The sequence below is a fragment of the Labrus bergylta genome, chromosome 22 (genome assembly GCF_963930695.1).
Source record: "Labrus bergylta chromosome 22, fLabBer1.1, whole genome shotgun sequence".
NCBI lineage: Eukaryota > Metazoa > Chordata > Actinopteri > Labriformes > Labridae > Labrus > Labrus bergylta.
In genome coordinates this window covers 16,078,236-16,105,418 of record NC_089216.1, presented here as the reverse complement: position 1 = coordinate 16,105,418, position 27,183 = coordinate 16,078,236, and the positions used below count along the sequence as shown (strand labels likewise).

The following is a 27,183-nucleotide window of genomic DNA, read 5'->3' as shown; positions in this document are numbered from 1 at the left end:
ACACAACACACAAACATCCCAGAGGGACCCGCTTTCAGAGAGGAGGTCCCTCGGGTGAGGAGCAGACAAAGAGGCACCTGACCACGCCTTAGCCTCTCCAGCTCTAACATGCATCATTATTAACACATCCATTAATACAGCCGAGCTTTTCTTTCTGTCACAATCTGCATTTTTAAGTGATTACAAACATATGTCACGTGTAGAGCGTGCGTCTGTGTGATGTACTGCTCCTCAAAACCACTCAAACACAATCCTTCACCTCTGACATGTGAGCACGGGGGAATCAACACTATTGGGGGTGGGTAGGTTGTGCATATGTTTACTTGTATGCATGCATGTGTCTTGTTCAGGGGCCCTGTGGGGAGGGTCTTTAATTTATTGTCTCTGTCAAAACAGCCAAATGCTGCTCCGATTGAGCTGTAATGTGTGTCAGTGTGTCGCTAGCCAGTTAGCATCTGCAGCACTGAGCTCTTTAACACTTCTCCATGTCGTCTGATTGAACCCGAGGGACGGATAGAGATCAGTCTGACCTGGCTTCATGTTACAGAGCCAACCATAATAACATGAATGTGTCAGTTATTATGTGACACAACTAATCCCTCTAGTGTTGATGACACAGATGATGAGAGGGGAGATATTTTAGAGGTTTATAATACTTCACGTTAGGTGTAATTTCCAGCCAGAGACCAGCAAACTCTTAAAACCAGATTAATGTTCCAGTTTGACTCGTCATGTAAATCAGTGTAATCTTATGCTTCAGCCTCCACAATCCAGCTGAAAGAGGCTTTCATTAGATGTTCATGAGCTTAACTAAACTGTACTCAATTATAACCATGCTCTTAATGGGAGGGGGGGGGGGAGTTTATGCCCTGACTCTTGCGTTTCAGGTGAGATGCTCTTAAATCCAGATTCCTTCCTTTTTCTAGTGTTAAAGATCAATGTTTTAGCATTCTTTTAAACAAATCACATTGTTTCCTAACACACGTGCATCTAGGTTAAGACATTTGGATCAATTTAAAGATCACCTCATATTCTCCTCTTGTTTACCTTTCAATGTTGTCAATCTGTGAATCCTACAGAGCAGCTTTGTATGATCTGCAGCTCATAAACCTCCTTATTTATCTGATACTGACGTCTGTTAAAACCCTCATTTCAGCCTCTGTCTGAAACGGTTCATTTCTGCTGCTGTCTCTTTAAGGCCCCCCTCCCCATGTGCCCACTCTCTTCTGATTGGCCAGCTCTTTGTGAGCATTCAGAGGGACAAAACACAGCAGGGCTGCCAGGGGAGGGCTGCTCTCCAGAGCTGGGAGAAGAGAGTCTATGTAAGAGGTTTCAGCAGCTTACGTAGAGGCTTGAAGCCGTCTGGTGAAATTATGGTTTCATATCGGGGAAATATCGTGCGATTTGCAGAACAAGCTGTTCAGCGCCCTCTGCAGAGTCATCCTGGGATTACTACAACATACGTTTAACATCATGATCTGAAACTCTAACACACGTTTGGTATAATAGGCATCCATCATTGTAACACTAAATGCTGATTTTGAAATGGGGATGAGCAAAAAAGGTCAACTTTAAAATCAGGTAACTAGTAAGTACAAATCTTTACATTCAATATTGTTACTTTTAACATTAAGTTTTTAACAGTCTGAAGTAATCACTGATGCCTCAATATGACCTACTTCTTAAAGACAATTATCTGTTATACCGTCACCAGACCAAATTCTAAGAAAGACATTTACAGCATGCAGAGAGAAGTAGGGGAGCCAAATAACGAGAATCTCCATTAGGCCCCTTGTTAAAATGTCCTTTTTTTACAACAGAAATAAACAACTTCCTTTGTGGAAAAACACAAATTTAGTAGATATGCAGCTAATGAATAAGCCACGGATGTACTGTAGATTGTCGAGCTTTGATAGCTTAGCTTTTGCCAACCCTGCTACTCTCTTGCTCCACCCTCGTCTCCAAATATGGTCAAATGCCAAACTTGAGGCAACCAACATGTTAAGGTTGTTACACAGTAAAGAGTAAATGGGCTACAAGTTGAACCTTGATTTGCCCTCTTCCACCCGGACAGGTTCATTCAACTTTCTGGTTCTAAAGAAAAGTATGCAAAATTGATTCAAAATATACTTAAACAGAGAGTTTGATTAAATATTTTAAATAGCATCCTCATGGAATAGTTGTAAATACATTATTATATTCCTGGAATCAAGGACACAGGCTCTAAATGAGAATTAAAAAGTCGTTATTATTCTTGAAGAGCCTTTATTCACAGCAATAAATTGTGTATTTTCAACTGTTCTGTTTTTCTGGCGACATATTGGGAAGCATTAGAGCCTTGCGATCATAGTGTTTACAACCAACCATTTCCTCAGCTTCCTCATAGTAACACTCCCAACACAGTGGTTGCTTTCCATCACCCATTGCCTAGCAACAAGAGTGAGAGGAGGAGTCAACGGCGACAGGGAGGCAAAGGGAGGTAGGGAGAAGGCTCTCCATGGGATGTGTGTGTGTGTGTGTGTGTGTGTGTGTACTGGATAACAGAGTCCCTTGGGTTTCATTAGTACAATCTTTCCTTCACCAAATGAGCTCACACACTGACACACAAAAAGAGGTTTTGTGTTTTTGTGTGTGTGTGAGGGAAAACATGGATCTGAATGTCTTTAAGTGGACAATGAGGTGTCCCCATCTCTGCTGACAGTGGACACAAAAGGGGCGAGTGAGTACCAGAGAGAGAGAGAGAGAGAGAGAGAGAGAGAGAGAGAGAGAGAGTCAATTTATCAGCACCACGCCCAACCGAGCCAAATGAACCATCCCAGAATTCCCCTGAGGCCTTGATGACATCATCCATCGCTGCTTCACGCATTATTCATATTCACACACACACACACACACACACACACACACACACACACACACACACACACACACACACACACACACACACACACACACACACACACACACACACACACACACACACACACACACACACACACACACACACACACACACACACTCTAATTCGACATTATAACTCTGAGAGCAAATAATTAAACTTGAATAAAGAACACCGCTCCACATTTACTGTAGGGCCTGTCCGATGTTATTTTTGGGTCTGAGCCGAAATTTAAAAAATCAAGATACCGATATGTCGGCCGATATCTTTCTTAGATCTGCTCAATCTTTAGCGATAGATAAAGATATACACATTTATTGTGTTTATCCCTCAAACGCAGTTATCAAACACTTGTGGAAAAGATATGAAGACAAGATGGTCACTCATCTGGGAAGTAACTGCATGAACATGCATCACTGCTTGACACTGTGCAGAGTGATGATGCTTGTTGTAATCGATATAGCGCCCTCTGCTGGTGAAAGAGAACTGCTAGTGTAACAAAACAACACTCAAATGAAATGCTATTTGACTGGTGAATAAATCTAGTAATAACAGCGCATATCTGAGATAAAATTAGCTGATACAGAGAGTCACTGGATAAGCTAATATCGGCCGATATTATTGGCTGACCGATTAATCGGACGGGCTCTAACTTACTGTACGCGCACACACAGTAGCAGAGGTTTTTGTGTTTGGGTCAATGTGATGCACTAAGGCAAGCCATTTGAAGTTTACATGGAGGCACATTAAGGTTCATCTTGTGATTCTTACTTCATAGTCTGTTACTATTACATAGTTTTTCCCACATGAACTGAATAGTGCTACTCATCACTGATTAACTGATCTCTTTCTGTAAAACATGTACTGTGCATAAAAATAAAGTCATGAGGTGACCAGGAACTACTTTACATTCAGAAGTGTACTACAGTCTTGTCTCTTTAAGCACTCCTCCCCACAATAATTTGGAACTGTCTAAGGGGATTATGATAATTAGCATTCAGTCACATTGGTTTTATGATGTTTTATGAGCACCACTTTAAATCAAGTGCTTCACACTGGTGCAAAGACCCGCTTAACTAGCCTCACGGCCTGATGAGTCTTTCAGATTTTAATCCAGTGTGAAAAGATGGAGCAGAGAATCCTGGTTATGGGGGGATTAGGGGTTAGAAACCCAGGAAGAACAGAGTGGTTTCCCTCAGAGCGAGAGAGAGAGAGAGAGAGGGGAGAAACCACAGCAAAAAGTCAACACTCTCCCAGCTGACAGATTTAATTTAAGACCTGGACAGGCCACATGGAGAGAAATGTTCAGCATCAAACAAAGAGGCTGCACATCTCAGTGAAACGACTCAAATGCGGACCAAACTAACTGTGACAGTAAAAAGAAGTCTGAGGGGGATCAGTCTCTTCTGTCATTCATGAAGAAAACATGTGCAAATAGAAGCAGTTATGCTTGTGGATATGCATAAAGCCACCATTTCCATTCTCAATGACTCAAACCATCTTGTGTTCAGCATAATTAAACTGAATTTGTCAAATGCAAAATTTGGCAATGGCCCAATTTTTCAGAGTTCATCCTGGATAAAAATTGACACCAAATTTTACACCAAAGCTGCAGCAACTGTAAAAATGCTCAACACATAGAAGAGATTCTACTTTGTCCTGAACAAATGCATTTCCATCTCTTTGACACAAAACTTTGCACTTAATCTGCATCTTTTTCAAATAAGTTTTTACAAATACATTAATGAAAAGGAAAGAGCAATGATGACAAATCGGAAAAGCATTGATTAGGAGAGTCGTCGCATGCAACAGGTTGATACTCTGCAGAGTTACATGTTTACGATCTTTTGTATGATATCAGTGCTAAAAACTGGTATCCAAGCAACTGAAATCCCAAGATTTTCATTAAAGAAAGTTGAAAAATGAGAATGCCTCCGGTGCAATACAGTTCTTGAGACATGACGACAACACAACAGAGCTCAGAGTGGATCTGTAAATTGATTTGCTGTTAGTGAGCACCTGAGGCTGAACTGCTGATCAAAGCTTACCTGGCCTGTTGCTCCTACCACCATGCCTGCGCTCATGGGTGCTCCCAAAGAGGCCACAACACCCCAGGGTGAAATATATCCAATGTGTGAATGACTGTCCAAACCACGATGGAAGTGTGTAACGTGTGTGTCTATGTCTGGAATGGGAAAAGGGGGAAGAGTCCAGGACAGTTTGCCGACAGTGAGTGGATTAGTGTGTAAAGTGCTGGAGGAATTAACAGACAGCGTCCAACACGCACGCACGCAAATACACATACACACACACACTCACACAGACGCGTCAACGCTGAGGGGTGTGTCCATTCTTAGAGGGGATTATGTGGACAAAAATAGAGGAGACTTTTCTACTGACCTAGAATCAGATGGGTGTAAGAAAGACACAATAGAGGGGGGTCGAGCCAGTGTACACACACACACACACACACACACACACACACACACACACACACACACACACACACACACACACACACACACACACACACACACACACACACACACACACACACACACACACACACACACACACACACAGGTGACGTGGCGATACAACCTGTGGCTCTGGCTCTTCTGTTTGTGTTTCTGCCCTTCATGTTTGGACTTATTTTCCAGAACTTTCTGAAAAGATGGACACATTTCTACGATGTTTTCTTGATGAGGGAAATTAAACACAGTTCATGGAAAAGTACTAAGGTTTTGAAGATTTACAAGATACTTTTTTGTTGATACCATGTGTTTTAGAACGACACATTGAGAGGCCCCTGGCGGCAGAATTGACATACTATGTGTTTAAAGAAGCCACTTATGTACGGTATGTAAAAACACGTAGGAAAATGTTTCCTAAATTTAGAATCAAACTTATCTTTCCGATCTGTCGCTTTGAATTTGAATGCCAAAACACCAGCCTGAGGGCAGGCTCTTAACCTCTCTTTCATATCTATGGAACAGATTAGCGTTGATCCAACCTGTTAATCAAAACCCACTCGTCCCGCCTCGGAGGATTTATTCGGTTTATGAGGTTTGTTGCATCATCTGGTCTCATGGCTGCATCTGGAGTTACAACCAAGCACCAGGGACAAAAATGTTTCTGGTACCTGGCCATGCATCACTACTTTTCTACCATTCCTGCATGCACAATAAATAAAACTAAAGCTTAAAAAGATCAGATAAGTTATTAATCTATCAGAATGTTAGCATCACACTGATGAGCATTATTTTGAAAATATCTGACTGCCATATTAAAGGATGAATCTCTTCTGCACATTAGATCCAGGTCTAAGAGGGAACACCTGGCTGACTCATCCACACTTCATCCAACATCCTTATAATCAACATCATCATGTGAATGTATAGGTCACATGTGTGCACACCATATGCTTAGTGAGCAGCTGCTGTTACAGTCATACTTAAGGTGATTATGTAATCGCTGCATGTTCATAGAAATGAAGATGCTCCTGGTATAATGATGTGTAAGAGTTATAGCTGAGACAATTGAAAGATTAAATCGGTGATACAAATATAAAAGCAGTTTCATGTCCAAACTTCTACAAAATATTTGATCCCACTTCCTTCAGAGGCAATTTACATGTGATGGGGAGGGCAGAGGATTTTATTTTTTAATGTACTGGAGGGTGTATATCAGTTCATACTGTACTTTTGTCATGTATTATCTTGGTTTGATTATTATTTTTTTTATTATAGGTCTGTATCCCATCTGGTTACCTGCCTTGATTATAATATTCACATATTTGGTTTTAAGTGTTTCCTGTTATATTTGTGTAATTTTAACCTCCTGTGTTTCACATCTAGCTTTGCTTCTGCCTTTGTGTGTTTTTTTCCCTTTGTGTTTGCCCTCATTGTTCTCACCTGTGTCTTGTGAGTCTCACCTGTGTTTGATTGCACGGTGTTACCAGTGTGCATTTTCAATTTTGAGTTGGACTCTTAAAGCGCCACCTTAATCTGCCTTTTGACTCTTTGTTTGATGAAATACTTTTTATTAATCAGCAACTGGGTCATCATCCTTGTGACAACATTACCTTTTTTTTATTTTATTTATTAAAATCAGTAATATCACATTTTTCCCTTCATGGTTTGGATATCTATTTTTCTTCAAACTTTATGATTTAAAAACCTTCTCGTTCTAATTTGCTGCCTCTGGGAGACATTACTTTATGACTTGGATTTTGAAGTGTTTCATAAAAAGGAATAATTATGTTGTTTTATTTTTGTAGTAACAAGCATCTGCCAGCAGGGGCTGCTAGAGCTGAAGCAGCATTACTAGAAATGTGCACAAGCCTCAGGTACTCTTCCTGATTTGGGTGCTTCCTAGACATATTTTTTTTTATACAATTTTTGAATTCTGTGTTGTTGAACGTTACATGTCTGTATTTCTCTTAATTTATTAATCCTTAATTTATGTTTGTATCTTTAATTTTATAATTTCTTTTGTAAACCTGTTCAGAACATGTCTGCACAATTTGTGAATGTTTTAAATAAAAAAAAAAAAAAATTAAATAAAATAAATTCCAGCTAATATGTGAGGGAGGTATTTTTTAGGGGGATGTCAAAGGTAAAATGTCTAAACCGTCTACTCCTTTAGGTCACCTGTTATGTTACAGCGGGAAGCTGACATTTGACCACTACAACCCCCTCTTACAGCCTGTTCTCACACACAGAAACACACACACACACACACACACACACACACACAATGTTTACACACACTTGTGTCCAACACATGAACATGGAAACAGACAACACACAAAGGTGATGCTCAGGTACATTTATGCGCACACATACACACCATAACCCTCGATGGGGTGCTGAATTATGGATGGAGGCTAACGGGGGGGAGGTGGGTGAGGAGCTAAAGGGGGGTGGGATGGTGATTATTCACCACAGCCCGAGGACACTGGAGGTGGGGGTCGGGGCTGCTGGTTTTATTACACATCACAAGAACACATTTCCATTCACTGTGTGAGGGTGTGGCTTAGCAGCTCTTGGTGAAAAAAAACACACTTTTTTTTAAACTCCTGTGACGGGGGTGAGGCAGCACTGAAGGGGTTAAAACGAGCTGAAGATGTGAATGGCAGGTGAAGGATGCATGATGGAGGCAGGGGCCGTGTGTGCGTCAGAGCAAGGTAAATATGATGTGTTTGACAGGACGAGGGGTCAAAGGTGACTTAATATGGATTCAGATAGAAGAAATAAAAAAAAGGGAATAACCAATGAGATTACTTCTGCATCCAATCCCCATTTTTCTATTACCTGCCAGCTCTTTGTGAATTATTACACCGATGGAGAATGAATCCTTGATTAAAACTCTAACGCCTCGATGGATCCTACACCGCGTGTTCTTTAGATAAAGGTAGATTTATGTATGAGGGAGGTAATGTGAATCTCCATTAAGTAAATGGAAACAAGAAACACATTAATTCTAGTCTAGCAGTCCCTAATGACTAGAATGTATGGAATTACATTTGTGTCTAAATTGAGGGCAAGTAGGGCCCTGTGTCCACATGGCACTTTTTCCGGGCAGAAAAGCGCTGGCTGTGCGCTCGGTGGCTCTTTAATGAAGCGTTTGTGCACTGAGGATAAAAGCGCTGCTCATCCGTCCTGTCTCTATGACAACAGTCTGTTGACAACATTCGCTGTATGACCGATACTGCTCTGTTGCTTTTTACGGTATGTTTTATATTTGAGATCGTTTTTACTCCAGCAGAGATGAAGCAAACAGGATGTGGGTACAAGACTGATCCATAAGCGGCATAAATACGGGGAATATCACATTTGGAAAAGACGTCACAGATTAACTTCCTGAAAATTGAAAGATTTTCAACTCAAAGGACTCAGAGCGGCCGCACAAAAAGGTGGAGCACTCGGAAAAAGACGCTGGGCGCTGGGATAAATATTGGAGATGCTTTTGAAAAATGGAGAGAGGTTAGAACGCAGAAAGGTTTACAAACCGATGCAGAGCTGGATAAACACAATATGTACGTTCTAGGCCTGCTCATTTTGTGAAGCGTCATGAGATAAGGTTTGTTGTCATTTAGGGCAATATGAATTCAATTTTAGGTATTTTACTGCACAGGGGTTTGCAGGGGAATGTTACTGTAGACAATAACAGAATGGTACAGATAATAAAGCTTGTGCTTGAATATAATCTTGTGCTCAGAATATCTCCAAACATCACTCTATGTGGAGCATGCAGTATCATAGATAAAGTCTGGATTTAGAAAGTCAATTAGACTGGAAGTTAAATGATCCACTAGTGTAATACACACTAATGAAGCAGCATTGGAGGGGCAATCTTGGACTATAAATCAAGCTGTTAATGTGGAAAATAAGACAAGCCCCAAATGGACCACGTCAGTCAGACCAATTAGACCGTCTATGACCTCCGGCTGTGGAGACTCCTCACCAGACCTCTCATCCTCCGAACCTCTCTTTATATTTCATTAAATTCTCATCCGACTCTTTTATCTGAACAAACGCAGCGACCAAAACATCAACAAAGATCTCCAAGATACTGCTGACAGTGCTGCCTTGTCTCTCTGTTTCCTCTGTGTCACTTCTGAGAAGCAATGGGCGTCAGGAACACGAGGTGCAGCCGAAGGTCTTGCGTAACAAGGACATCTTTCTGTTCAGATGAATAGTCTGGCCTTTAGCTGCTCACTGAGCTGTCATGTCTCCAGAACCGCTCTCACATGTATGATGGGCCTTGTCATTTCTAAACGGGGTCTTTAATTCCTCCCAGGCCAGGCGCTTCCTATGAATTTAACCTTGTGACTCGTAAGAACTCTGGAATGTGGTCAAAATGCCAAACAATGTGACTCGAAAACACTCAGTACTGCTGCCAAGACGCTGTAGAAGAAGGATTTTCTCGTACTTAGAGTTCCTACTTAGCTACTAAATGAACCAGGGGTAATGCTGCATGTTTGAAGCCATTGTGTGTTTCTGACTTTGACTTTCGGTGTTCTTGCCTCAATGGGCTTTCAAATGCCAAAAAAACCTAATGATGATTTCAGTTAAACTTTTCAGCAAAAGTCCCACTGATTTTCTATTTTGTTTTAAATGGTTAGAATGAAGTTCATTTCACATACAACACATCATGCTTGTTGGGAGACAGGTTTTGCATTGCAGAATATATTTTAACATGCAGGTCTGTGAGAGTCCTTGCTCTTGTACATTGCATCTTGATCTCATCTTACTACATTTTTATAATAAATAGGATCTTTAGTATCTGGCATGTAAAAAATGTGCCTCAATCCTGGCCTAGTGGGTTAGATTCAGCATTATCTTCACCCTGTGTCACCACCTCAAGATTCAAGATGAACTTTATTGTCTACCAAAGTGAGAAATTGGTCTTGGGCCCCTCAACCATGCTGCAGTCATAAAAAGAAAACATTCAACATCACTAATTAACCCGAATTACCATGCATTCTGAATCAATCGAATCAGTTTTTTTAACTGCACAGACTGCTGTGATTCCATACCTGAAAAGGCTCTCAAAGATTGTCTGAAACAAAATAAATATACATTTCTGATCAACACCATGAACTCCCAGATGACGTAAGAAATGAAATAGTTGTTGTAATCTTCTACAGTACATAGACTGTCTACAACTTCACACTTGGACAACTGTCTTCAGCACAATCCAGGAGACCTGGTGTTCCCCAGGGCTCTCATCTGAGTCCCTTTCCCCTTTAAGTAAGTGGGAAAGCATGTTCTGCTGTAAAATCCAGAGGGATAGCTAAGCTATTAGCTTCACAGTTTCTGTTTGCTTAACAACGTGTTCTGTTAAGAGCCAGGGCTGACCCTGAAGACCAGTAAAAGCTGTGTTCTTTAGTGTGAACTTTTTACCGCCTTTTTGAGGGAATCATGTGAATGGTAGACAGTCATTAACCTGATTCCATAATACAGTGCGATAGAAAAAAGTCTATATTTTATTTAAATATAAATGGCTACGTGGCTAAAAATGCTTCCTTATGTAGCTTGAATCTTGATAGAATTACAGGCATCTTTATAACCGATATCAGTAGTTAAAATCCGGATTAAAGATGGCAACAATGTTGATTTTAAACCAATGTTGATTTTATCAAATGGTCCAATCACAATTTGTTTTTAATCATTACTTTTTTGTTTAAAGAAGAAACACTAGCATAAGCTTCGGCCAAATAAACTTTAATTAAATTTACGCAAAATGGATTTTAAAATTCTCCAATGTATCTGGCAAGCCAAGTCACTGAAAAGTCCAATATGTGGTCCCAAAAAAAGGATAGTCATGTCTTAATATCAATGTTGTGATTGACAAGATCAGAATAAAATCCACAAAACACTTGTCAGGGACACCACCAACATGACTGAATGACTGACTGACAGAGTGTGTTTAAAAACAAAGAAAATCTATCTGGATTTGAACATAACGCATCCTCTGTCACAGTCTTACTTTATCATGTCACACAGCCAGAGGTGTCACTCAAGCATCCTTAATCCACAAGAGGGAAGAATCAGGTTTTACTCCACACCAGCAGCCTTAACAGGATATCCTGTCATGTGTGTCTGTGTGTGTGTGTGTGTGTGTGTGTGTGACAGTTCATGTGTACATAAAGGGCGAGAAAAATATTGAGTTGCATCTGCACAGACGCCTTCACACGCCAATGGGATTATCAGAAACAAAAGGTGATGCTGGTGGTGAGTCACAGCGAGCGGACCCCAATACAGAGCTGAGCTAACGGGATTAGCTCGACCACTGTGGGCTCGACTGTCATTAAGGCTTCATGGCTCCAAACACACAGATGGACAGCAGGGGGAGGTGGGAGGAGGGAGGAGGCAGGGAAGCAGGGAGATGGAGAAGGAGAGGGAGCTGATGTGACGGATTAATCGGAAGATTAGGAGAAAGCAAGACCAGGCCAAAGAAAAAAAGTCATGATTGGTACTTCTGCATCAATCGCTCACAAACACGTCACCAGGTTTTAACATGTTGTCAAGGCCTCCTTTAACCTGACAGCGTGGTTTTTCTACACACGTTTGTCCAACTAGAGCTAGAAAACCAAGTTGAAGTCTGCATTTCTATTTAGGTTATCGCTCTTATATTGGACAAATTTCCCCGTGCAGATTATAAATATGTCAGAAGTGTGGCTGACATACAAAAATAGATGTTTTGAGAATATTTTTCCCCAGAATAAAATCCAGAAACCAAAACACGTTTAGGTGAACCTATAGAACGGGTCTGTTCCACTCAGGAGACAGTTTTAATCTCCTGACAGCTGTATGTCAAAGCATGGCAGGAAAATTCCTGTAATTCTATTTTTATCAAATCTTCGAGGAAGCCTTCGGGCAGGAGAGCTCTCACACACTCTCTCTAAATCCTCCTTGATTGTTTATCGGTACACCTGAGCTGTCAGCCCCGGGCCAACGAGACGACGAGGCCTTTGAAGTGATTCGTCCAGGCTTGGGCGGGTAACAAGACACACATGTATGCACCTGCCAAAACTAACAGCTAACAAGCAACTTCACCAGGAGAGCTTGAGGTTTCGTGATTCAGTTCAAAACCCTGCAAATAATGAAAGAATGAAAAGTCCAGAATGTGGGACCAAAGCAGAACAGTCCTTTAAAGGCAGGCCAAGTCCAATAAAAAAATCAGATACACACACACCGCATGAAATCCGAACAAATCCCCAGTGAACCCCTCAGCCTCCACAGAAAGGTCAATCTTCAATCAGGGAGTCGGGGGGAGGTTAGAGTCTCCAAATGAAATCTTTTGATAAAGGGAGGGTGGGGGTTTAGGGGTATTTGGGGGGGGTGGGGTGGGGGTTGTGTTGTCTTCATACCTGCAGTTTGTAGTGAGGCGGAGGTCAAACGCTCACATCCACAGGCAGTCACAGGCTGATTCAGTGTGAGTGGTTATATCAAGGAGGCCTTCTGGGTAATAACTTCTTTCTTCTCTGTTCTCTGAGTGTCTTTATTTGTGGATTTGTAATACTTGAGGCACAAAGCCTGGGCTTAGGATTCCAGATACAATGAATGTAAAGGACAACACCATGTTTTTAATTATTTAACTACTTAATCTTTAAACCGTGTTCGAAAAAGTTCACACGTCCCTACATTTGTATTTTTTTCTTATTGTAAAATCTATATTTTGAGTATTTTCAATGGCTTCATGGTCCTAGAATTTTTACAACCTCAGCAAAAAGTTTGTAAGTTAAAAAATATATATATCTTCATTTTCATGAGCAGAGAGCAACTTTTGTTGTTCACACATTTCTACATTACAAATACGTCTACATTGTTATTTTTGCAGATTATAGAGTAATTTCTTCAAGCTTCTTCAAATGCTTCATATAAATAGCATCTATAAAATCTTAGATTAAGGGTCATGTAAGGCTGGTTACACACTAGACAATTTCAGGCCCAATATTGGACCCGATACTGCTCCTAGTTGAGTCGTAGCATGTCTGAACTGGATTAATAAATATCGAACTTTGTTTTTTTAGGCAGCCTGATGCCTGATGTGAAAACGTCCTTAGTTGCAGAAAAACTCTCTGACTTGAGTCATCAAAATTGAATTACTTAACAGTTGTTCAAAATGACCCATCAAGTGAGCACTTAGCTGACCGTTTCCATTAAGAGAAGGATAAAGGCCTTGCTGCAACATACTTCAGAATTGTCCACAGCAACTCAAACCTAACTTTAGCTCATTTAGAAACAGTAGAACTGACCTCTGCAAACCCTCTGTAAACATAGCACAGATGGTATGTTAGCGGCCTGCCATATGTATAGACTGAGGCATTGTGGGGAATTATTCTGATTGGCTGCATTGAATCTGACAGGCCTCATTAACGTCAGCCCTTTGGTTTCAAAAGTACCGAAATTTCTCCGCTCTGCTTGCTGTCGGTGGTCGGATGTTATAACAGATCGGGAGGTGAAATGACGGCATGTGTCAGATTTCTTATTTCACACTAAAAAAAACTAAAATATCAGCTGTGGCTTTCGCTATCTCCAGGATAATTTTTGTATGGAGGTAAAGTGAGACACTCTTATTTTCTCTGTAACACGGATAGCTTTGACCACACTTACAGAGACGTCAGAGAAACAAACAACAAATATTTCCGCCTGGATATTTACAGGAGAAGGTCATCCAGTCTGAAATCTCTCTGTTTCAAATGAGTGCTTTCGCCCAGCCTCGGTTGAAAAAGATTAAAAACAGGGGCCATTCTTCAGACAGTAAATCAAGAACTGATCAGCGTCGGTCCACAGACAATATGTGTCATATATTTAAAAAACATAGAACCCTGTAAAAATGCAGCCGCTTTGCTGGCTGGTATACAACAGACATGAAGGTAAAAATAGACAATATGAACACAGCCGCCAAATCGCAGGTCTACAGCTGCACCTGGCCAATCCAAACAGAGAATTCAACCTGTTAGAAACTGTTGGAGCTCGTCCAGTAATTCTCTCCATCGTGTAGTAAATAAGAGATTAGAGGGAAGATTTAGAGCAAAGACAGAATGGGTGATGAAGAGAAAGTAGAACAGGATTTTGTGAATTAGTTTTAATACCTCTTGGTGTCTTTAACTCTTTTTTTTTGTTTCTCTAGACTGTTTCGCTTCCTGTACATGCTGTTTATTGTTTCAATGAGTGCAATCAATTTGTTGAACAAGAGGGTTTAGAGAGACATGTTTTATCTCAGGTGCCAGACAGAGTCAAGACCTTGAGATTTCATTGGACGGAGGCGAGATAATACTGTAAATCTGCAGCTCTTCCACAGTGTCAGGTTTATATTAGGCTGACATGTAGGCAGGCCTGGGAGATTAATAAACACTCACACAAACCTGTCTTCACTTTGAGAGGAAAAGGTTACACAGTATGCTTTTTAATCAGGCTGGATCAAGGCTGTTTGTAGCACGGTGCTCTTTGAAATCTTTTGGAAAACATCCGGTCTAACACATGCACGATTTTCATCTGCCGAATAAAATATGAAGTGTAGAAACCAAATGTAACTTTTAAGAGATCAGTTTGTTGATGTACTTTCTTTGTCTGAGGTTGATGGATGGTTGAAACTAACACAAAGAGAATATATAGCCTTCCATTCAATACCTCCATTGCTTGTCTCAGACCAGAGGCTGAGAGGAAGCTAAGTCATCTTCCACTGTGCATTAAAAGAAACACATTCAGCACAAACGCCGTCCATAAACTATTTGTGCTGTCAGGAAATCAAAAGTAGAGCAATTAGCCTCCCACATGGTTCATATGTGCCAAAGGAAAGATGTAATCACTCAAGATATGAAGCTACAACTTTGTCTTAAAACGAGATTGCTTGATTTGGGAACTACTACCATCTTCTTATTGAGGATAAAACGTAGATAGAAATGCAAAATATACAGTCACAGATCTGGCCAACATGTCCTTTCTTGGTGAGGTTTTACATATAATGTAGCTGAAGTTTATAAAGTAAGCATATTTTCAAAAGATGTTGCTGTATACCTTGAACAAGCTCTACTGCTACATTGTCATACCCATTATCTCTGCAGGTCGTGAAATATTCACTGTAATAAAATTTGTCATCAAAATCTAGACATGTAAGTTGATTTCCCAAATTGACATCCAATGCATTTCAATTACAAGATTGTTTTGTGCAGGGAACATGTACGTGGTGCCTACAATGTCCTCTATTCCCCTCCAAAATAGGTAAAATATGTTCTTGGGGTTTACCATCCATGTTTGAAGATAGATAAGTATCTATGGATTTCTATAACTAGTGAAAAAAAGGTTCCAGGTCTGAAAGGTGAAGTCTGTGAGAAAATGAGCCTTCTTCTCAGGTGATTTATTCCCTCAGGAAACATTTTCTAAAGAGTTTATGGTCTCCATCTCTAGTCTTCCTCAATACAGCATGATGTTCATTTTGTAAATGATGGTCCCATTCAGAGTCAAAGAGACCATTCGGTTGGGAGGAGGAAAGGGTGGGGCCTACAGACGGGCTCTTTTTGATTGTGTGACTCAAGAAAGCCAAAGAAAGCAAACCTGTGAGTAGAGTTAGCGTGTGTCTTTATGTGCTTGAACGCACAGTGATCACAGCTAATCATTATCTCTAACCTCGGCGGGGCTAAGTTTCACTCCTGTTTAACACTGACACTGGATAACAAAGCACAGGGGAGACATATCACCTTCCAGGAGCAATTTGTTTTCCATGTCTGATTGCTCGGCCTGCTCAGCTGCTAAAGAGGAACTTTTCAGTAAATAAGAGAATTAAACTAAGAGTTATTGCTGGTGTCTACAAGGGTTGCAATTTAGTGCTTATTTCAATTTAAAAACAAATGAAAGGTTTATTTTTTGGGCTTTTCACAGCTTCATTTTCAGAGATAGGACAAGAGGTAGAATCAAAAATAGAGGAGAGACAATTGGGGAATGACATTTGGGAAAGGAGCCGCAGGCCGGATTTGATCCTGGGCTGCTTGCTTGGAGGACTATAGCCTCCGTACAAGAGGTGTTGCACTAATCAATAGGCTACCAGTGCCCCCACATTAATCACAAAAGTGTTGTTCCACAGCCCTAAATTAAGTACAAGTGACAGCCCTAACTATGGGTAGGAACTCATGATAACAACCATACACAAGACATAGCCCACAATATGATACAGCTACTCTGTGGTAAACGATATATTGTATGACAATTATTCAACAATAGATGTGATATCTGAATAACTGAATAAAATGAATAATGGTCCTAAAAAGGTAAGGTGCAGGATTTATGTATTTAGTCACTGCAACTTGGTGTCAGTTTCACCTCATTAGATCCCTAGTGAACAGAAAAGTAGAAAAATATATTTAATATTTGTATTTTTACACAAACAATTGTCCAGCAAGTAAAAACAAATTTGAAATATTAGTTTTCAGCTCCACCCTGTTGATTTATGCCTTAACATCTTAAAACATTTCTTTAGAAAGGGGGAACCATCAGGTAAGGGGGTCTGGGGGAGATTTATTTCACTGCATTGTGCTCGATTTTATGTGCAAATTTATGTTCTTGTGATTTTGTCTTGTGTACTCTTTTGTGTCTTGTGTTATCTATTTTGGTGTTAGGACACATTTTCACATCAATGTTACATACATTTATTTTGATACTTTTATTTTGTATGTAGATTGTTTGTTGGATGTATGATTTTACTGCTGCCTGAAAAACAAATTACCCTCTCACAGCGACAAGAAAGACAACCTTGATCCTTTCCTTTTTTGTGTAAATCAGGCCTACCTATCACAGAGGCAATGACCAGATTCATTGATGCTTTGAAAATAAACTTTGCCTCAAGATTCAAACATTTCAGTATCCCCACAGAGGTAATGACGTTTGTGAAGGACACTTTCTGTGCGGATGTCGATGGAGAGTTTGCATTTTATGCAAAGGAACTAGTCACCTCACTGGATGAGGCATCTTTTTTTCTTTTTTTTTTTAGATTTATTTTGGGCTTTTTGTGCCTTTAATTCAGAGAGAGGACAGTGGACAGAGTCAGAAACCAGGGAGAGAGAGCGGGGAATGACATGTGGAAAGAGGCCACGGGTGGAAGCGAACCCGGGCCTACCGCTCGAGACGAGAGTCTCAATACATGGGACGTGCGCCCTAACCATTGCGCCACCAGCGCATCCCTGGATGAGGCATCTTTGCAACTTGAACTGTTCAAGTCATCAGTCATCTGATGACCTGCGACAGTCATTCCAGCTGACAGGTTTTCAAAAGTTCTGGACTCATGCAGTGAGCAAGGAGAAATTCCCTCATTCAAGGAGTCTGTTGCTTTTCATCCTCACTATGTTTGGCTCAACTTACACATGTGAATCCTCATTCTCACACATTTAGACTACTAACTGTGCATCACTCACTGCCCAGCATCTGCACCACTGTCTGCACATTGCTCTGACAACCTACACTCCTGACTTCAGAAATGTAATTTCTCTCATTAAATGTTGGCTACATGATAAATAACAGTTGTAAGTTATACGTTTTGATATTTGCAGGTTGTTTGTACCAGTTTGAATATTACTGCTGAATCTTTTATATCAATAATGCAATATTATGCACTTAATGTGGCCACTGGTGTGGACAGATTTTTGATAAATGGTGCATTTTCAATACTGAAGGATTTTCCTTGTAAAAAAAACTCTGCTCTGTCATTGTTGGATTTCTATCCATAGTTAGCAACTGCTGGCTGAGCAGACTGTTCTAGGCAGCAGTATTGTTAGTATTTAGGATTAATTTTAGCAGGTTGTTTGTTACAATTTAAATGTTACTCAGGTGCCTTAATATTCACTTAATGTTATATTATGCACGTAATGTAGCCATAGATGTGGTATGGCTCACATGGACTGTTTATTAAGGTGTCTGATGATGCAATATTTGCCTTGATACTTTCCACTTTTATTGTTATAATTGTTTGTGATTCAAAAATGTTTTTGTTGGTAAGATTGAGTGCACTTAAGCCCATGTTGTCTGTTAATGAAATGGCTAAATTTCTAAATGTCTGGTATTGCTCACTCAGACTATTGCTTACGTTGTATGGTCATTTGAATGTAGATGATGCAATGCAATGTTGCTGTTGTGCATTTAAAAATACAGTATGCACTTTCCAATATGTTGTTGTTTCTAATTGTATTCAAAAAGCTGCTAAAATGATTAGCCATATTTTGAGCGATATATCTCAGGCCCCTCATTTGGTATCCGTTTTTGGTATGTGCTCAAATCACGAGGTTTCGAAATAAGGCGTGGCGTTTTATGTTGTCTTTGGCATCGTGCCAAAAACAGTAAATGCTTATAACTCTACTATGCAGTGTTCATCACCAAACAATTCATGCATGACAAAGAGCCTGCCCTGAACACATCCATGATTTAATTTCTTTAATTAGTCATAGCGCCACCTATTGACAACAGGAGGTCACTCCGTCTGAGCACCGTTTCCTTTGCACAAGCCAATGCTACACAGTTGCTTGTATCTCCCTCAAAATCGCTGTTGACCATCCAAAGACCTTCACCATACGACCTTTACAAGCACAAAGTCCTGCGTGAAAAGCTGTTCCCTCACGGACGCGTCATTCGCCATCAGACAAAAAAATTGTTATTTGAGGGGCTTAAAATTGCTTAACATGGTCGTATACACAGCACTTCATATACATCATCTCAGTGGCAAAGTCAAACTTTTCTTGGGTGAAGTGAGTGGGCGTGGCTAAATGGCTCAGTGGCGCCCCCTTGAAAATTTCAAAAAGGCCTCCCCATAGGGTTTTTTTTCTCCGAAATGCATGAAAATTATTCTGTATATTAAACATGTCAGGACCTACATAAAATTCTGCATTTCATAGGTTCCCTTTTTGGACGAACTTGCCAGAGAGTGTCATCCCATAATGTAAATTCCAAGAAATGACTTCATTCAACACAGAAAATCAACATACAGTTCTGCATGAATACAGAAAAAAACCATTTCAGTCTCTTCAATACACTTAATTATTCTGTTTTGTAGGCAAATGAACATTTCTACACATTCAGGAGTGAGTTGTGAGCGCATAAAATACTCTACTCACAGTAATATATGTAGCCTACAGTCTAGTGTTTTTTTTTTGAAAGATGAACACATCTGTGATTGGGCTGAGTCCAGTGCAAAGTCTATTCACAATAAGTCCAGCTGCAGAAAACACTCTCTGCTGACCGTCTAATTTTCTCCTCATTTTTATCCATACAGCTTCTTTTAAGGCCCTGACACACCAAGGAGATCGTTGGCCGTCAGTTCTAGTTTGACCATCGGTGAGCGGCCGTCGCCCTAGTTTTAGTTTCTAGCGGTGTGTCTGTCGGCCTTTTTTTGGGGCGATTTGACATGTTGAATCGGCGTTGGTGGTCGTTAGGACGAATCTCTCGGCACAGGTTCAGGAAAGCCCCTTGAGCATGCTGCTGTAGTATCCATGCTCTCACTCATTAGGGTGGTTTCTCTTTATTTGTCTTACTTGTCTCTCTTCTTTTCTGTGTTGACCGACAGCGGTGTGAAAATTGTCTTCTCGTATCATAACAACGGACTACCACCGCCCTAAAAGAACAGATGAACTTGGTTCATTAACTTTAAAATGAGCAAAAGTCAGGGTTTCTCCTGGCTCAGAATGGACCTTTGGGGGGTGACTATGCGCGCTGGAGTAAACATTCGACCCATGTATAACAGTATAGTCTACGAGTTTGTATTATCTTATTTGACAGAAATCTGTGCATTTCCATTTTATAAATAATATTATCATTATGCTTAAGTAACTGAAACCCCAATTAAATCTGGTAAAGAATTGTTTTTTATTGCAACAGTGAAACATGGGAGGGGAGAGATTTTGAGGGAGAGGGGTGTAATGAGATTGGGAGAGGGGAGGTCACATCCTGTCAGTGCATTTCACCCTCTTCCTATGATGGCTGCTCTTTACCTTTAAATTGTGTTTTTGTTTTACATACACATTTGTTTAAGTACATTTATTTGAGTTACTAAGGTATTATGCCAAATAATCACAGATTTAAGTCACAGATAATTTGGATCATTTGAACAGATCAGGAAATTGAGAAATTATGAAAATATATTTGCTGGCTATAACGCAGCGCTGTTTGACAGTCTGTGTGGAGAAGTTCACAGACTACAGCTGGCTGACGTTACGATCGTTAAGTTATCCATTGCTGATAAAAGCAGACACGGTGGAAGTGAACGGAGAAAAGTTGAACGTACGTTCCCGACTCGGTCCATACGGATAGCGGATATACAGTGTTCCGTTGTACAGTTGCACTACAAGTAAACAGGTGTGCGCGGTGGTTGGCGTTCCGGTGTGTGTGTGTGTTTGCAGCCATGTATGTTGGTGTGTCTCGTCTCAGTGTGCCCCCGGATGACCCGTCTGCAGACAACAGAGGAGCAGGGACAAGTAGCCACAGCTACATCATACGTGGTTTAGTATAGTTTTAACATGATAAAAATAAAAAAATATTTACCGCCATCAAGTGGATTGCTCTTTGAAATTAACTCGCCAAACGTACAATCAAGCCGCATTTAGAGCTTGTCAGCGGAGCGTCCGGAACCAGTCAAAAGCAACAAACAGTCAATTAGCTGGCTATCCAGCACGAGCCACATGCGTAAATGGATGAGAGGGGAGATGACTACTAGAAGTCAGAGACGTCATATTTAAGTTTATGTTCTGCTTGTTCAACAGTCGTTTGATGTATTGATATTTTTAACATACATTCAGAGAGGATTTGAGTTGCAATTTGAATCGTCTTTTTTTTCTTTTGGCGCTCGTGATTTTCCTTTGGCGCTGGGTAAAACCTATTTGGGGGGCACCAAAGAATTCTCTATGCAGGAAAAACCCTGTGTCCACAGCTGGGATGAGGAGCTGGTGTTGAATTTCTTTAGATTTGAAAATCAGTGTCAGTGATATAAGTAGAGACTGTTGTCGTATTCAGTTCACAGAGCACCACGATGGAGAAGTTCTGGCTGGGTCTCTTGTGTCTCTCAGGTCAGTAAACTCTGTTTAATTATAACTGCTTATTTTCTTACGATCCACAATGTCTTCAGTAATTAAGTGTTTTAAGGGGTTGTCTTTATGATTATGTTGGTTGGTCTGAAAAAAATGTTAACCTTAAAAATTCAATAAAAAGCAATATATAAAATAGAATAATATAATAGAAGGCAGTGTACATATTATTTTTAATTTTGTTCGACAGGTGCATCTCCACATAAACAGAGAGACTTTGCACATTAATAGTTTGGTAAAGCAGCTTTATATAAATCATTTTGTAGGTGCAGCTAGGCCTGGGCGATATGACAAATAATTTTATCACGATAAAAAATGTCATATCAGTCGATATCGATAATTATCACGATAATTGTCAATCATTATTTCTTTCAAATTTAAAATCTGATTTGAAAGTTGAAGTTAACAGAGCACTTTACTCTGTTTTTTGTCGGTCTGTAAACTTTCCAAACTGTCTCTAAACTCCGGAAGTTGAGCGGCCTTTCTTGTCGACGATGTTTTCTCCTGCTCTGAGCCGCTACACTCAGCGTTTTCTTCAGGGTCTCTATCGCTTATTTCAGCTGTGTTTTCATTCCACTCCTAACATCTGTAAGCCCGCCTACATCCCTATCCCTGCAACATGATTGGCTGTTCGTCGTCTTTTTCTTCTTCTCTTTAATATAGGGTGGCAACTAGCGTTGAAGGAGCTCCCGTTTCCCAGTGGTTGGATGGTGTAATTACATGTTTAAACCTATTGAAATTTTATCTTACATTTTTCATATTTAAATTGACAAAAATTATATCGCGATAATTATCGTTTTTGTTTTATCGCCTAGGTGCAGCAAAGCACCTGTTTATTTACTCTTTACTGTATGTGTGTTCTCCTCACAGGCTGGAACATCTCCTCATGCCTTCCCTCTCAGTACCACTATGTAGCTGAGCCTATGACTTGGACTGAAGCTCAGACCTACTGCAGAGAGACGTACACAGACCTTGCCACTGTTGAAAACATTGAAGAAATGAAACAACTTCTCTCCACAGTTCCATCTCTGCTTGATGAACATTTTGTCTGGATCGGCCTGTACATTAAAGAGGAGTGGAAATGGTCAGACAGCTACACAGAGAGTGGGGATGGTTATAGGAACTGGTCCGCTGCACAACCCGACATTTCCGGCAATTCGATTTATCTGTTACACAGGTAAGAGAGCAAGAAACAAGGGGCATGTCCAGGGTGTTTTGCTTTGATTGGCCTAACTTGGGAGCTGATTTATGAAGGAGTGGAATTAAGTTTTAGTGCATGCACACAGTAATAATAGGGTCGGTAATCTTCTGGTTAAAACATATCCATCAAAACTTTGATAGAGGACATACTGGCTGCTGCGTTGTTGTCAGAGAAGCCAGCACTTCAACATAGCATGTTTCCTTAATGTCTGATCAGATAGTAAAGTCATTTAACGATTTAATTCATTATATATCTCACATATCGTTCTTTCAAAGAGGTTTATTGAACATTTTACTTGGATCAATCATTTCCTTTTATTTCTAACTCTAACTGCAGGGACACAACAGGATCCTGAGTTTGTCTTTGTCAATGAACGCATGTCTTGGTCCAATGCTCAGAAGCACTGCAGGGAGAACTTCATAGACCTGGCCACTGTGAGGAACATCAATGACACAGAGAAGTTCCTGAGCTGGGTGCCAGAAGGAATGTGGCCATGGATTGGTTTGTACAGAGATCCTGACATTAACTGGTCTAATGGGAGTCCCTCCACATACACATACTGGAAACGCAGTCCAACTCAATTAGGCTCCATGAGCGTGGCTTGTGGAGCTGCAGAGATGCCAACATCAGGAAAATGGATTTTGTCTGACTGCGAAACTAAACTCCCGTTCGTTTGCTACAGCCCTCCATGTAAGTGATAAACTGACTTTCACTTGAACAAAGAGATTGTAGAATTAGATGATCATAATTGATGCTACACTGTCATTAATTGTATTGAAGCAGTAACTCAGCAGCACAGTTTCTTCTTTATTTCTGCATGACAGCAAAACAGCAGGTGATGAAGCTCAGGATGAAGCCAGAGGACTCCACTGTGGATCTGAATGACCCTGCTGTGAAAGCAGACATAATGAAAAAGGTGAGTCTCCAAACTTTTTTTAGTAAACTTGAATTGCTCGACCAAGTGAGTGATGGGGGAATTTCTGTCTTCATTTCTGTGTTTGTTTGTTTGACTGTGTTTCTATCCTGTTAGCCTGCCAGGTGAAACTAATGTGAGCTCGCAGCAACAATACAGATTTAAGAACATGTTTAGAAATGTGTTTCCATATGTATCTTTCAGCTCCAGGACAGGCTGAAGGAGAAAGGACTGAATGGAGTCACCCTGAAGTGGAAAGAGCAGCCTGATGGGAAAGTTTTCCACAAGGAAGAAAAATGTTCTCAGAAGAAAAACGATGAAAACTTTAAGCTCTGCACATGAAATGTACCCGTGTTTAGCTGCACAGTAATGTGTGTTATCAATGTTGGATGATGAGTCTATCTGAGACATGCATTACAATCAGTGACTAAGGCATTCAGTGAGCTAAATAATTGTTTTAAAAGTGTATCGTAGGTTTGTGACCCCTTAAGTGACCCCTGAAATGTTTTTGTTCCTGTTGCTGGGAAATTAGCCCTTATCAATATCAGCATTAGTGTGTCATTAATTTGTATTGCCATGAATAGATATACGTACCTGCTTACAGTTACCAATGGGGGAAAGGGGATACAAGATTGATTATAACATCAATCCGTTATAATCTGTGTTCTTAAAAAACTGTGTAATGTTGTAAGATTTGTGTTTGTTTAGAATACTGTTTACTTTAAAGTAAATCTCTGGCTTGCATGAGGAGGAGAGACGGTAAATGAACAGCTGTTAAGATAGTACACTCATCTTGACACAATGCTCTGATTTATGTTGTGACATTAATGCTTTTTAGCTGACATCTGTCTCTGGAATTTGGGGATGTTGTGTAAGATGGAGGCACCAAGCAGGTAAACATGAGGAGATGCTTGTTGTCCATGTGCCGGGACATTAAAGGCAGGGCACTTTTTAAGATTTTGGTTGAAACTGTCTTTAGGTCCTGACAGAAATTCAAAATGTGATCTGAAAAAAGAACAAAGAAAATCTGTCATCATCCCATATCAGTCGGCCCGTACTTTCTATCATAGGCAGTATAATGAGGAGGGTATTCAGGGCAAAGTCTAGACTATGGTCATATAGAGGAAGTTCTGTTTGTGCATGTGATTGTAATGCATGCCTGTGTGTGAGAGAAGCATTTCTCTGAATAACAAAGGGAAAAATAAAGTGTATCAAATGAAAAAAAATTATTAAAATATATCATATAACTTATTTTCATCGGTGTGATGTCCCACTGTCATCTTCTTCTTTGGCCAATTAACTTCAGTTAAAGTTGCCCTCACCCGTATCATAAGCACCACCTGGAGGATGATGTATTGCCCTATTGATATTTTGCCTAGCCCTAACACTTCTTTATTCTTTGCCAATTTAAAGTTTTGAGTCAAAACACCAAAATCATACTTTAAGAAATGGTCAGTTTTAGAAAACAGCTCAAATGTGCACATCATGCATGTCCACACAGTTGGAAAAAAATCCCTTTACCTAAGAAGGGTCTTTGTTATCTTCCTCTCTTTTGATACATTCATAAAAAAGTCTCCATCTGCAGACAAGATGTAGGCCACAGGTGCCATGGAAACAAGCCAGAGGAAATAGACACAGAAAAAAACTAGAAATGCGAAAATCTGAAAGGAGGAAGAGGGGGCTGTGAGATTTGGAGATGCGGCTGCTCATGGAAGAAATATAAAAAAGACAGCGACAAAAAGATAAAAATCAGTTCGGGAAAATTATGTAGAATGTAAAAAAGGTGAAAGAAGAAATACAATCTAATTCATCGACATCAATGTACATTTTCGTCTTTTGAAAGCAAAATGTTTCCACAACCTTTATGGAAAAAGGTGTTTTGGGTACAAGCTGAGATGCTCAATGAAAAAGCAGGAAGGAAAGCAACCTGCAAGACGATCAAGTTCATGATTCTGAGTGTTAAATCGATGGAGAACTTGACACCAAACAAAAGTATCCATGGTGTTCAGCTGTGTGACCTCTCACTGAGGCCAAAATCCTCAGACTTTCCCAAAACGCCTCGCATCATCTGAACCAGAGATGCTCCATTGATCCACATGCCACCCTGAGTCCCCAGGCATTACTAATGGATAGCTCCTCTCATCAATAAATCATCGAATCTGTGGGTCCATAAGAGAAAGAGAGAGAGAGAGAGAGGGGATGCCTGCTGAGCGTAAGACTGAGCACTCAAACTTCAGCTAGGAGGGAACATTCAAACCTTTCACTCTATATCCATCAAGGAGTGGTTATCACAAAACCTACAAAACTCTGAGCTACATCATAATAATCTTTATTCTGGTCCATGAAATAAAATCAATATCTAATTTTTAAGCGCATGTAAGAAATAGTCACTGTGCCTCAAATTAAGCTGTTTCTTACTTAAACTTGCAATTTTTGTGTGCTGGTAACACCAGAGCCGACCCATTAATCGTTAAAGCCAGCTGATAATATCTGCCGGCCGATATTAGCATATCAAGTGACTATTGACATCGGCTAATTTAATCCCAGATGTGTGCCGATATTACTAGATCTATTCACCAGTCAAATAGCATTTACTCTGAGTTTCTTGTATTAAACTAGCAGTTTTCTTTCACCAGCAGAGGGCGCTGTATGGATTACAACAAGCATCATCACTCTTAAGAGTGTCAAGTTGTGACGCACGTACATACACAGTTACCTTCCAGTTAAGTGACCATCTGGTCTTCGTTATGCTGTGCATCTTTTCCACAAGTGTTTCAGAACTGCATTGGAGGGATCAACGCAATAATGTGTTTAACTAGATCTAGGAAATGTATCGGCCGATATATCGGTATCAGATAGTTTTTCTCCCTAATATCAATATCGGCCCCAAAAGTCCCATATCGGCCGGGCCGTAGTTGACAACTAAAATTTCAGAACAATGCAGTACTCTGTAAGCATCCAATAATTAAACTAATTGAAAATGAGTAAATTGTGAGAGTTTAACTTCAAATACCTTTAATATGTTGAACTATTTTCTGTAAATTTTATTCCTGAAAGTAAAAAAAATGATATCTTTATAACTGAAAGGATGAAAAATATCTGTAAAAGAGCTTTGACTCAAAAAGTGGTTATTTGTAACTTGTCAAAATTGAACATTAAAATATTAAAATTTGAGTTTTAAATGATGACAAGCAGAAATGATTTTCACAGATTAAATGAGTTATTGATATCTGTAATTAAACTAAAGCCACCTGGAAACAGGTTTTGACTATCAAAAATTAAATTTCACATGTTTTGAATTTAACATTATGTCAGCATTGTTTTAAGATGTCCTGATTAGACTAAACTTTTGGACATTCTGTCATGTCAAAATGTAATTTCATTACCACCAGTCAGCCGAAAAGATTAAATATTCCTACCATTTGTCAAGAGAGGACAGCTCTGTCTATGTCAGGGAATTATAAAGAATAGATCGATACAAATAAAAAAGTCCCAGAAGAATATTTAGTACGACAACAGTAAAAAGATTACTAAAGAGCTGAATAAAATTTTGACTCTCCAGACAAGAATCAAAATCTTGATGAGAGAATCTGCTGCTG

General features: G+C 40.0%; 1 protein-coding gene across 1 annotated transcript; it reads left to right on the top strand.

The window, feature by feature from the left end:
• The first annotated feature begins 22,634 nt into the window (after positions 1-22,634).
• Positions 22,635-26,769, top strand: LOC114920830 (snaclec 5-like). Its single transcript, XM_065951000.1, has 3 exons — positions 22,635-23,361; positions 23,496-23,587; positions 23,789-26,769. Exons 1-3 carry the CDS (start codon positions 23,049-23,051, stop codon positions 23,924-23,926), a joined length of 543 nt encoding a protein of 180 aa, XP_065807072.1. The 5' UTR covers positions 22,635-23,048; the 3' UTR covers positions 23,927-26,769.
• Positions 26,770-27,183: the final 414 nt, after the last annotated feature.

Coding starts and splice junctions, on each gene's coding strand:
- LOC114920830 (XM_065951000.1), top strand. CDS start 23,049: ATGTCTTGGTCCAATGCTCAGAAGCACTGCAGGGAGAACTTCATAGAC. Junction 23,362..23,495: donor CGTTTGCTACAGCCCTCCAT/GTAAGTGATAAA, acceptor TCTGCATGACAG/CAAAACAGCAGGTGATGAAG. Junction 23,588..23,788: donor AAGCAGACATAATGAAAAAG/GTGAGTCTCCAA, acceptor TGTATCTTTCAG/CTCCAGGACAGGCTGAAGGA.